This window comes from Lotus japonicus, chromosome 2 (genome assembly GCF_012489685.1).
Source record: "Lotus japonicus ecotype B-129 chromosome 2, LjGifu_v1.2".
Taxonomy (NCBI): domain Eukaryota; kingdom Viridiplantae; phylum Streptophyta; class Magnoliopsida; order Fabales; family Fabaceae; genus Lotus; species Lotus japonicus.
The window spans coordinates 23,250,513-23,263,780 of record NC_080042.1 but is presented as its reverse complement, the minus strand read 5'-3'; the positions used below and the strand labels follow the sequence as shown (position 1 = coordinate 23,263,780).

The following is a 13,268-nucleotide window of genomic DNA, read 5'->3' as shown; positions in this document are numbered from 1 at the left end:
AATGGAGTGGTAACTTTATTCCGCTCCGTCATAAAATATCCAAACAATGGAACATAATTTTAATTTCATTCCATTATATTTCATTCTACTCCGCTCCATTATGTTCCGTCAATCCAAACATAGCCTAAGGGATTAGGGTTCAAAGATGGCGTAAGAGTTGAGACCTCAACTTGGGATTAGGGTTCCTAATTTGACATTAGGGTTCCTTATTTGACATTAGGGTTTAGCTTTAGCCTTTAAACAATTCACCAAATTATTTTCGTTCATTTAAACGGTGCAATGCGGATCGATTCAGGTCCAATTTGGTGCACTTCTTTAATCTATTTAGTCCTATTCGGCATCAAAGTGTATTTTGTAGGAACCAAACCGGCCGAACTCGGTCTTCCTCAGCCAAAAACCACCTCTAAGTTGTTGGTCCGTGTAAAACTCAAACAGCCCGCAAGTATAATTTCAATGAGGGACTACATATTGGATGGTAAATCTTTCAAAAACTAGATTATTCACTCATTATAATTTCAGAATTACAGGGAAATGGTTATGTTGATTGAAGATTGTGCATCATTGAAGTTACAGATGAGATGGTATTGGTCAAATATAACTCAGAAACGTTACATTTTCATATATTGTTGAAGAAATAAATACAAACACAACAAAATCAAATTGAGTTTCCATGTTTTTGCATTCAATAGCAGATGATGGCTACACAAACCGTCTGAACCATTCTTATTTATTGAAATGCTCGACGCAATAACCTTGTATGAGAAACCCCTCTACCGAGGTGATCTTCTCGAGCTTATTCAGTGTAAGCAAATAATAGTCCCCAGGCAGTGTATGCTAGTATGACATTGATCTTTTTACAAGGTAGGAGGGATCCATATATAACCGTGTGTTTGAACATAACCAGCTTTTTCTAGCAACAATTCATCTGCTTCTGCAGGACCTCTAGTTCCAGGTTGGTAAGGGATTGACTTGAACTCTCCCTTATCAATGCTGTGCAGAAGTGGGGTGAAGATCTCCCAAGAAGCCTGTTAAGAAACAAAACACAACCATAAAAAGTTACGAATAAGACCGTGTGACTAGGCTGTCACATGTTATACTCGTGGAATTAGTATCTTGCAAATAGAAAATAAGGTTGCTTTCAAAAAAGCTACAATGTATCAAACCATTTCAAAGACAGTGCTCCAGTGAGGTTAATAGTCAAGCATATATATTGAACTTACTTTCAACTCGTCTCGGCGAACAAAATGTTGCTGATCACCTTTAATTCTGAAAAATATATTCCAATCCTCATTAATATTCATTCAAAAATTTAACTGATTTCTATGCAATTCATGTAATCCAAATTCTTCTGTCCTCTAGAACCTTGACATGTCTCTTTAGAAACAATTACAAGCCACAAACATGAACTAGAAAAAGTAACATACGTGTCAAGAATTAGACGCTCATAAGCCTCTGGAATGGTTACCCCTTGATAGCGTTGCCTATATGACAAATCTAGCTCACTTTGAACTGTTGACATCTCTAATCCAGGTTGCTTGACCTTCATGAGACAATGAACTAGTCAGTCCACTCTAAGAAACATCATTGAATTATATTTTCATTTTGTGGCTATATCTTAATGAATTTAACATAAATAGATTTCTTTCACTTCCACAAAATACAGGTACAACAAGATAAAATTTTCCCAGAAGTTATCCACAACAAATCAGCAAAGATGCCCATCACATTTCAGGAAAATTGATTCTGAACGTGTCATAAAAAATTAGATCGGTAGTTTACATTTTTCATAATATGAAGCCCAAAATGATACAAAAATACGGAACTTTCAGGTAATCAGGTCAAACAAATGGCAGAATAGTTTCGTTAAGGATTATCAGAATAATAGATATACCGTTAGCTTCATGTACATAGCTTCTGAAGGTTGCAGGCGTATAACAAACTCATTTCTCCCCTGCTTCTTACCTAAAGAAGAATAAGGTTTAAACATTATACCTAAGGTGATGTTTAGATCAAAACTCAAGATATTTTTCATCAAGATATGGAAAAGTGCATGGTAGTTAATATCTATGTATGTCCCTTGTCAAGCAATAAAGAACAGGTTCCTCTTGCTTGCAACCTTTATTATGATTATGGATTAGAGAGATAACCCAGCTCTCAGAAAAAATATTTGCTTTCAGTAGTGATTGGATAGTCTTATGCACATACCCAAATATTCCTATTCATAACTCAATGTAAAAGATATAAGACAAGATTCTCATATCACACCAATGCCTTATCTTTCAAAAAGACTTGTTCATTGTATCTGATTCCTCATCCTCCACCCCCCCCCCCCTTTCTCAATAAAAGAGAAAACTGTATATACATTAATGTATAAACTATAGGCAGTAAAAGGTGCACAATAAAAACCAGGCATTGAAGGAAATTCACCCAAATATTAATAAAGTTCTGGTGCCATACACTTGAAAATATCACCAGGGACATCCTTGAATTGAACCCGTATATCCGCTTTTCTTGAATTTAGGGCCTTCCCAGCTTTTAGTATGAAAGGAACACCTAACACCAAAAAGAAGCTTAGGGTGAAAATGTCTCAATTATTTAATCGATTGAAAGCACAGAAGTATTTACATAGAATAGAAAATACAAATACACCCAAGAACCAGAAAAAATATAACCTATTTTTCGAAAGGGAAAAACTCAGGTGCAGTTACTTAGGTGCTGTTTTTGCTGATCACCAATTACTATTGAACATGTGGGTTATTATTTCCAACTCATTAATATCCTAATTGTTTCCTAACCTAATAACCTGGCACCACCGTCAACGCTAGTTTTTGCGTTTCTGTTAACGTCTAAAGGGAGATCGTGGTAAGAAGAAGAAGAACCGTCGCCAAGAAGTAGGAGTGATCTTAGCGAGTGGTCCCTGAGAAAGAACTACTGGAATACGGAATACCCATCTCTGTAAAAACTGAGAAATCAAGGAACAGATCCAAACACACACAAAGCTACTCGATTCTTTTACTTGAAGTGGAACTCAATGTCAAAATTAATCTACTAGAATGAAGATTAGAAAGCTATGATGAGAGATTCACGCAAGACTGTTGAGTCAGAACCTCAGCAGCCATTTTCCCCCTTTTTTATGCAGTAGGCACTTTAGTGGAAATTGTTTCTGCTTCTTCTGTATCTGCAATTGAGATATCCATAGTGACCTTTCATATGCGATTGACATATCAATCTTTTTTTTTATTTTCGCGACATGAGTTATGGAGATAATGGATCTTGAACATCATAGCTGGAGAAAAAAATGGGGCCAGAAAAAACAAACTCTATTCAAGAGTTAACAGAGAAAAAAAAATTAACGGAGACGTGGGTTAGAGTTTTATTATATTTTTTAATTACCAAATGACATGGATTATTAATCCACATGTTCAATTTTAATTGGTGAACAGAAAAAACAACACCTAAGTAACTGCATCTAAGTTTTGCCCTTTTCGAAATATTCATCATAAATAAATCAAAGGGAGGTCTAAAAATATCCCCAAAACCAACAATGCCAATTTGTTTTTAGAGAAAAGGAATGCTGAAGTTTTTTTCGTACCCTCCCATCTTTCATTGTGTACTCGAAGAATAACAGTTGCAAAAGTTGGAGTGTTTGAATGGTCCGGTACAGTAGAGTCATCTCTATAGCCTTCATATTGTCCCAGAACAACATCGTCATCTTTAAGAGGAAGTACGGATTGAAGAACCTGCATTTTTAATATCAACAGAAAGAGGTAGAGCCATGCTGGAACTCAAGATAAAATTTCGGTAATCATAAAAGGGAAAAACGGAAAGGTTAGTCATAAGAATATCCTTCTTTTCTTCTATTGAGAGTATGGCAATGCATTATAAATTTAAAGATGCAAGCAAAATGTTGATTCTGACATTGATAACTACATACCTGGATTAGAGGCTAAATTAAGACAGCAGGGGTAATAATATGATAGAACTTAGTTAAAGAACTGAATTTTATTGAAGGAATTCCTCATCTATATCTCTGTATTAATGAAAGACAGATACTGAGATAAAAGCGTAAAATACAGAAAAGAAAAAAAAAAAGAAAAAAGATGAACTCCCACAATATGCAATGGATATTTTGGTAGAAACAAGGTCAGTGATTGCTAAACCTGTTGACACTCCTATGAATCCCAATGTTATACTTATGTCAGGTTAGGGGAAACCACTTTCAGATTCAGAGAGGTACAAAAGACTAGTTGAGACTTGAGAAATTGAACTACCTCACTGTCACTGGTCCAAATATTTCCTTCAAGTGTGGTAAGTCGATTTCTTAACTCACCATGTGAAGGACAATGGGTTGTTGTAATTAGCATTCTAAAATATATTTAAAAAGCTCCAGAAAACGGTCTCTTGTATGAAAACAAAGGTCATACACGAGTTGTAGCATACTCTGATGCAGACTGGGAAGATTCTCCTACTAACAGAAGACCCACTTCAGGCTAATACATTTTCATTGATGATAAATTGATTTCCTGAAGAAGCAAGAAACAAAATGTATTGACATGGTCAGGCCGTCAGGTGCAGAAGCAGAGTATCAAGCCATGGCTTCGGCCACCAATGAGCTTATATGGGTCAAATAGTTACTTAAATATCTAAGGTTCGGGGATAGTGCGTACATGACACTCATTTATGATAATTAAGAAGCCCTGCAAATTGCCTCAAACTCTGTGTTTCATGATGACCAAGCACATTGAAATAGATTGTCATTTAATTAGAGAGAAGATTATATAAGAGGAATCCCCACTAAGCTTCGTCAATTCAAACGATCAACTGGAAGATGTCTGTAACTAAGTCTTTGAGAGGTCCAAAAATTAGATATATATTTTAACAAGCATGGTGCACATAATTTATTTGCTCCAACTTGAGGGGGAGAGTTTGAATTAATGTAAATAGGTCTAGGATATCTTGTAATCATTATATTAAGCCAGCGTAACCATTGTAATTAAAGAGAAAATTATATCTCGTCTTTATTGAGCCTAGAATAAATAATACGAACTGTTGTGTAATTGAAACACATGGATTCAATTTAATTCTCTCGGTTCATTTTCTTTCAACATGTAGCTTGAAAATGTTCTTAACAGGCCCATCTCATCTTCCAGGTTATCTGACTTAAGGTTCAAGCTCACTGTGTTTCTCTTCCCTCTTCACCTGAATGAGCTTATCAGAGTATATACACTAAACACTGTATGCACAAGATTCTAGCTAATAGTGTAGTTGTGATTCTCTTAAAGTTAGTTAGAATAGTTAGACAGTTAAGAGTTGCCGTTAGTCGTGCAAAGCTAACACTTATACACATGAAACCTTTCTCACTCAGATAGATTCAAACTCTTTGTTCTCTCCTGAACTTCATCATGCACTAGCCACCACAGTATGTGCAGTAGCTCATGTGTCTCCTCACTGACCTTCAGGTACCCTTCATCAGCCCGACCTTACTATATTGAGATTGAGAAATCCAACTAGCTCAGCACTTAAGCAGCAAATCCATGTTTATCTGAGATTCCATGAGTGTACTAAGCATATCGACATACAATGCCATTAGAGGTGGAAATAGGCCTGACCTATTTAAAAAATTTAAGCCCCAAGTCTGGCTTATTGCCTATCATAGTTGTTTTTTTATCATCTTCGGACTGACCTGATCTTCTTGAAAGTCTTGTTTGGCCTGATAACCTATTTAAAGACTTGTTTCATAATAAAACCTTTAAGTAGGCCAGCACACCTATGTTTAAATAGACCAACAAGCTTATAGGCCAAGAAATTAAAGTATACTAAAACAAACATATTTAGAAACAAGCAAGTGAAATTATAGGCTAATAGGCTGGTTTATGTTGGGTTTCCGAAGCTCAGAAAGCCTACTTAAAATCCTACTTCATAGTAAGGTATTTAAATAACTCATAAGTTTATTACCAAATAGACTTCTATGCTTAAATTATAATATAAGTCATGTTTAAGTCTATAATTATGTCCATAAGTATATAATTTAAAGGTATTATATAAAATCTAACGTAAAACTAGTAACAATAATTGAATATATTCATATTAAATATATTTACTTAAATAGGGTGGTCCGCTGGTCTGCTTGGGCTTACAAGGCTTTCTTAATAGCCCAAGTCAAACCTTTTTAACTGAACAGGCTTGATACCATAATAATTTATTTCTCCCAACTATTACAATAAAGTTCTATTGAATAATCTTTATTTATTCTGTTAGCTGCCTACTTATTCTCCATTTATTCCCTTAATTGGCTCTAGAAACAGCCAGAATTCCTATTCCTCTACTTAATCACTATTCCTCTTAGCGTAGACAAAGACAAGCCTCTTGAACATAATATCTAGACACAAATTGAATGGAAAGAGACATACGGACCTTCACTTTCTCATCTCGAATGTGCTCAGGGTTGAGAGAAACAGGTTTTTCCATAGCAACCAAGCAAAAAATCTGAGTTCGTGAAAACCAATGAATAAGATTGATATATTAGGCTCACAAATGTCTGGTGCAAATTTATGAGGTCATTATGCAGCTAAATAATAGGGAAACCCATAGAACAAAAGGTAAGTTTTGTCCTAAATCTATGTCAATCTTAAATGAAGGCCTCACCTGCAGTAGATGGTTCTGAATTATATCTCGGATAATTCTGCCAAATGTAAAGCAGTATATCAATGGATACAGTTTTCTAATAGTGCAAATTGAAAACTACTACAAAAATTACGTCAATTGAAAAAGCCTTATTCTTTAAAAATTGATTTTAACTTATAAATACATTATAAGTTTTACTATCAATGTTAACTATTAGAATTTGGGACGCCTAACTCAACCCAAAAGCTAGCTCAAGAGTTGAGGGCTGCTCTACCCTTTAAAAACATTTGTTTGGTCATATCTCTAGCCAATGTGGGACTTCTAACACACCCCCTCACGCTCAGTGCTGGACATCTGGAGCGCGGAATGAACAACAATGGGTGATGGGTCTCCACAACAAATGGACCTAGGATAGTCTCTAATACCATATTAGAATTAGGGAGGCCTAACTCAACCCAAAAGCTAGCTTGAGTTGAGGGTTGCTCTACCCTTTATAAACACGTGTTTGGCCCTATCTCTAACCAATGTGAGACTTCTAACATAAACAAAAGAAAAATGGATCCACAAACTTGTTTTCTCTATCATTTTATTTATGAAACTATTATTTCCATGACTTATCATTACAGTACTTAATTCAACAAAATACTCAATAAAGAAAAATCATCACATACCCATACTGATCAAAATATCCACCCCGACCTTCAGTTCCAAAATCTTCTTTGAATACTATCTGCCAAAGAAAAGAACAACCAAAAACTGAATTTTTAATGAGGCATATCAATGCTAATTGATATAGTAGCTGAATTAGGTAACAACATAAAGATAATTAAAATTTTGACACAGATGATGTTAGATGCCCAAATCCAAGGCCTATCATAGTAGTCAATCCCGGATAGCGGCGCGTAGCGGCCGGCCCCAAAAGTGGGATAGCGTGATAGCGCATAGCGGGATGGCCGCTATTCTGAATTTTTTTATGTAATTTTATATCATTAATAGTTTAATACTATATACATATAAATAGCAAACAATGTCAAATATTGCCTAAAATTCATAACATTCATAATAGAAATAAAAATCATAAGTCTTGAACAATAACACACAACTAATAACTTCTCAAAAGCAAGGTAAAGAAGTCGAATTTGCAAATCTGAATGAAGAATGAAGCTTAATTCTTTCAATTTTGACCTATAATGGCCCTGAGAAGTCCTAACATGCCCATAAAAAGGTTCCCCAACGATTTAAAACGAAGGGGCTTGAGTCATTTTCTCCTTCGTTCATATAGCGCCGCTATTTCCCGCTATTGGCCGCGATCTGCCGCTATTTTGGCCGCTATTCGCGCCGCTATGACCGCTATTGTGAAGTTGGCCGCTATTTCATCTCAATAGCGGCAGGGAGCCGCTCCGCTCCGCTACGCCGCTATAGCGCCGCTATTTGCCGCTATTGACTACTATGCCCAATATTTCTAGAGATAAAATGGAAGGGAATAAGGACTGCAATGCACCAAATCATCCTCTTGAGAGAGAGGGAGAGAGAGTGGTAGGGTAGTATAAGTATAACTATTAGAATTCAGGAGGCCTAACTCAACCCAAAAGCTAGCTCAAGAGTTGAGGACTCCCTTCCCACTTCCCATATATAAAGGCTATCTTGGCCATATCTCTTGTCAATGTGGGACTTCTCAACAATAACCAACTGCTGAGATGGCAGTAGGACGGGGCCAGTGGTGTCAGCAAGTTGGTTTTGCATGAAAGAGGCTATAAGGGTGTACGAGGGAGAAATAGAGGGAGGGTCGAATAGCCTACTTTCATCTATACTGATCTTGGTTTACCTGGACTTTACGATAATAATACCGTTTATATTACTTTATTTTCCCATAATTTGGAACCTAATGTTTTGGCATGAGAACTCTCAGTCCAAGGAGCTTTTAGGTTACCAACGGAGTCTAGAGTGGAGAATTTGGATATGAGAGTCTCACCTGTACATTAGCAATGTTATCGCGGTTCCACAGGGGCAAGAACAAGCGATTTGCAAAACGAAGCACCAACTGGAATACAAGTCAAATGAATAGAGATGAGGCAAACTGGCAGAGTTTATAAACCAAGCAAGAAGTGTGCCAATATGTGATCATTTTATACCATGTTCTGCACCAGTTCCTTTCCCAAATAGTGATCAATACGATAAATCTGAGGTTCTTCAAATAACTCTCCTATCTGGGTGCTGAGTTGCTCTGCAGATTCCAGATCCTTACCAAACGGCTTCTCAACAACAACACGTGTCCACCCACCAAGATCAGCTACAAAAATAGAAATAGATGCAACCATCAATAAAAACATCATTATATGCTATGGACAAGAACCATAACATAAAAATTAAATTAGGAAAAACGGAAATGTTCATGTTAGAAAAGGTTAACGTATATGTAATCAGAAGAAATGATGCTGCTGTACTTAAAACCCTGAGGAGATATGTTCTGTTGATGCTGTCTATCCAAGTTCAGAAGACTGACAAGTTTATATCAGAATTTTTCCATTTAACTCTAAACACAGGAAATATTACACAAACACAGGTAGTTATGAAGGTGAATCCAAAATCTAAGCAACAGATTTCAATCACTGGAAACAGCTATATCATATACCAACAGCAGGGACCCAATTCAGCTCCAAAATTCTCAAGAAAAAATCCAACAGAAAGCAGAAAAGTTATCTAAATTTTAGATGTATTTGAAAGGAAAGAAAAGCTTAAAAGTGGATTTTGAAGAGCAGCCTAGACTAGTTGTCTGACTGAGAAATAGTCCCAACAGGTGTTAAGCTACAGCATACAAGGTTCTTTTTTTCCCAAGTTAAGGTCCTCAAAAAACCATTGCAACACAATTTTACAAGTTCATATAAAAACAAGGGATCATTAAATAATCTTACATTTATTCATGCAACAGGTCTTGATCATCTTGCAAACCGATGGATATATTGAAGGGGGAAGTGCAAGATAGAAAAGCCTTCGAGACGAACCCTCTGCACTGTTTGTTGAAGATTCATGCTCTGAAATCTTTTTATCCAATAAATGGAAATCATTCTCAGAATCATAAGAGCCGCTTACATATTTGATCTACAAGGAAGAAAAAGGGAAAAGAGAATGAACGTTTAACAACCAGAAATGTATTCTTCATGAGAAAAATGCGGAACATTACAAAATGATTCAAGGTAGCCAATGCTAACCAGATGCAAAAACTTCGATACATCCTGCAACTGCTCAGGGGAAGCATCTTTTTCCTTAACAAGAAAGCTGCATATAAAATAACAAATTTCTTACCACTTATTATACTTAAAACAGGTCAAACAAGAAGGGATCATATGTACAAGCTAGTAAGATATCATGAGGAATGTTATAAAACAACCATGAAAGAAGCAGCAAGCAAACTCATGACATATGAATCACAGAAGAAACTCCAGAGTAAATTTTTCAGCTAATATAAACATATCCAAGACATATGCTTAGTTATTAACATAAATAATTCACAGGATATTATTGGAATTACAAACACATTCTAATTACATGAAACAAATCAATGTTTATGAAGTAACAAAACAACTTATTTTCACTGATTTTTTCCTTGATTTAGAAATATAGGGAAAATAATGAAGATTTTATTTTATTTTTTAATCTCACCCATGTAAGCGGTTTCTCAATTCATCATCAGAAATTTTTGTTCTTGCATAGCCAAAAATACAAATTTCATCTGCTGGTAGGAAACCCTGCAAATAAAGCAACTAAAATTGAGAAAACAAGTAAATATATTCCTGGAAATCTACCTCTAAGAGATACAAACATCGTTTAGAAAACATTCCAGGAAACCTTCCACAAAAAAGATGAAAAACGAAAATATATTGGCTCAGATTATCAAGGGGAAATATGAATACGAGCAATAAACATCCAAAGCCTTTAGAACAAAAGGGGTCAGGCTAGGTGGATAAAAAGACAGCTTTCTGTTGTGTCATGAACCAAATTGTTTAGAGGGGCCATTTACATCTAAACTATTTATAATGGATTCACTTAGAGTGTACATTTAGATGTAGACTCCACCTATGTTCTTTTTTGTTATAAACCTTTACATAGTAGGACCTCAGTCCAGATAATAAATGAAGACATCCAGCTATGTCAAATCTTAATTACATGTAGAGTATATGAATAAGGGAAAATTTAAACCAGCTCTTGATTATAATTACAACATTCTGAGATACACTGCCTTAAGGATATCCCAAGGTCCATTGACCATTAGCAGTTCAATGATCATATATGCTCAATCAAAACCTTATGTATGTTTTTTGGTCTTCTTACACTAATTATCTAATACTATACATAATCAGAGAGCTACTAAACCTGCCGGTATAGGTTGAAAAGTGCCGGAAATGTCTTCTTCTTAGCAAGATCACCAGAAGCACCAAGCACAATAATGGAGAGTGACCCAGTTTCAGGGGCACTTTCTAGATCTTCATTTATAAAGCTGGACCTTTTTTCACAATGCCATTCACTTGTTCCCATCCTCTAGCAGCACCAAGAAATGCTAAATAAGTTAAAATTGAAGTAACCAAATATTTCCTGCAATGATGCAAATGACAAAAAGTAAATTGGGGGCAAATATCAATTTCACCAATAGCCAAACCATTCATTCACTTAAACACAGTGCTTTTTGGTATAAGCTAATCAACTGAAATCCCATCATCTCAATCTCAGTTACATACAAAAGGAATCAAACAATAAACTGAAAGAGCCTATAAATTTCATCATGATTGGAAAAGTTTAACCCAAATATTTAAAATTGAATAGAGACTAAAATTGAACGGAAGAGACTGAAAATTACCGATGACAAAGAGGTTAAAAATGAAGAAACTGAAAGTGCGATCGATGATTTTTGGAACACAACTCGAGGAACAACTTCCACACATATGAGTCAATAATGCTGCCGCAAGTTGTCATTGCAATTTCATATTAATATTACCCTCTCTAGTTTCCATTATTTCCATCCGTACCCCTACTTTTATTTATCAACAACAAATCAGCAAAACTCACAACTTCTCCGTACTAGCATGAAGTAGTGGAAAATCTGCATCTTAAACAACTGGTATATGTTAAGAAGAAGGCATAAAGGTCATTTACATTATGATGAACCAGCGGAAGAATCTCATCCGAGGAACCACAAGAGGATTAACTATTCGCGGAACGGACGTTTACCTACGAGTACTTTAGAGACAATAACAGTTAGCTAGAAACTTGTATCCTTGAGAGGTCTTCCGTTGTTTGGCTAACCATGATGCACTCATGCATACATATCTTGTGGGGTTGAGTCGGTCGAAAGATTGAGCTTCGATGGAGTTGAGACGGTCGAAAGATCGGGCCTCATGAAGGTTGAGACGGTCACAAATCAGGTCTCATGAAGGTTGAGACGGTCACAAATCGGGCCTTCAATGGAAGCATTCCAAGAGGGTACTATCTTCCGACATGCGCAAGTCTGTATGGTCAACTAGTGGGTTGGATCGACTTGATGATGCCAAGGTGGTAAGTGACACTCGAATCTATATGGTCAACACTAGACCTGCGTTGGATCGACTGCGAGGAGCCCAACCTATTAAGTGACAATTCTTCAATGTCTTGTCTACCAGAGAAGAGACGTTATATCAAAATCATTTTTTAGCTTTCATTGCACGAAAATAACCATGCAACCAACTTTGATGAGTTGATATGCTTGTTAGGTGATTGTGTGGAATGATAACACGTCTTCAATGAGCAACATGATATGATTATATGATTATATGCAGTGTTGCCTGAGATTAGAGCTATTGTTTACCCTTGCACGCCATGTTTGTATCTTTGTGTTTGGGAGGACGGAAATCCGACATAGGTGGAGGATCTCTGGTTGGGCATTCGCCACTCGGGGTGAACCCGCTATGAGTTTATTGATAAAGACGACCCCACCGCCTGGATGGTAGATCACAACACCGGGCGTGCGACATACTCTAGACATGTGATCGATGATATACATAACGTGCACGAATACCTGCTGCAGAGCATGCTTTGCCTGAAGACTTTGAGCACCAACCTTCCACCTTTCTTTGGAGCCGAAGGAGTTGTACCTCCCGCTGCTCAGTCTACCACCATCCAGGATGATCCTTTGGAGGCATCTTCTTCTTTTGTCGTCGCACCTCAGATGCCAACTGTTGGCGCACATGAATCTGGTTCCACTATTGTCTCATCCACCTCGATACGAGTTGTACCGAAGAGAGAGCCATTATCTCCACACCATCCCCATACTACACCCCTTCGATATCGCATCAAGCATCCAGTGTGCATTGAGAGGATTGTTAGGTTAGTAGTTACATATGTGGAGGCGGGAAAGGTTAGGATGGAGGAACGAGTCGACATGGTAGAGGTCTTGGACCTAGAGGCCGAGGTGATCACGGTCGAGGACATTCACGACGAGTCAGACTTCTGGAGCGACGAGGAGATGTTATTGTAGAGATGGGGTAGTGTGTACATAGGAGGGCAGAGACTACTCGTGGTAGTAAGGCGTTAGCATTGACCAGCACATGTCTGTACATTTTGAGGCAGTGTAGGTCCCCCAACATATTGCTTTTTGTGTGGTTCTCCTGTGAGGG

At 36.9% G+C, this 13,268-nt stretch overlaps 1 protein-coding gene across 2 annotated transcripts; it reads right to left on the bottom strand.

Moving 5' to 3' along the window:
* Positions 1 to 482: 482 nt before the first annotated feature.
* Positions 483 to 11,686, bottom strand: LOC130737809 (glucose-6-phosphate 1-dehydrogenase 6, cytoplasmic-like). Of its 2 annotated transcripts, none has more exons than XM_057589659.1 (16): positions 11,477 to 11,686; positions 10,996 to 11,160; positions 10,285 to 10,370; positions 9,834 to 9,900; positions 9,537 to 9,723; positions 8,757 to 8,914; positions 8,597 to 8,665; positions 7,296 to 7,354; positions 6,646 to 6,682; positions 6,415 to 6,486; positions 3,593 to 3,740; positions 2,458 to 2,553; positions 1,892 to 1,962; positions 1,425 to 1,540; positions 1,221 to 1,266; positions 483 to 1,025 (listed from the first exon to the last, which is right to left on the bottom strand). In XM_057589659.1, exons 2-16 carry the CDS (start codon positions 11,155 to 11,157, stop codon positions 855 to 857), a joined length of 1,545 nt encoding a protein of 514 aa, XP_057445642.1. In that variant the 5' UTR covers positions 11,158 to 11,160; positions 11,477 to 11,686; the 3' UTR covers positions 483 to 854. The 2 variants fall into 2 exon arrangements, with proteins under 2 accessions (XP_057445642.1, XP_057445641.1); XM_057589658.1 differs by having other exon boundaries at positions 10,996 to 11,214; positions 11,477 to 11,685.
* Between the last annotated feature and the right edge of the window lie 1,582 nt (positions 11,687 to 13,268).

Bases quoted from the DNA above. Each gene is read 5' to 3' on its own strand.
- LOC130737809 (XM_057589659.1), bottom strand. From the start codon at position 11,157: ATGGGAACAAGTGAATGGCATTGTGAAAAAAGGTCCAGCTTTATAAAT. The intron at 7,355-8,596 runs GTGAGACTCTCA...TTTCTTTGGCAG, and splicing joins ATAACATTGCTAATGTACAG to ATAGTATTCAAAGAAGATTT. The intron at 1,963-2,457 runs GTATGGCACCAG...ATTCTTCTTTAG, and splicing joins CCCTGGTGATATTTTCAAGT to GTAAGAAGCAGGGGAGAAAT.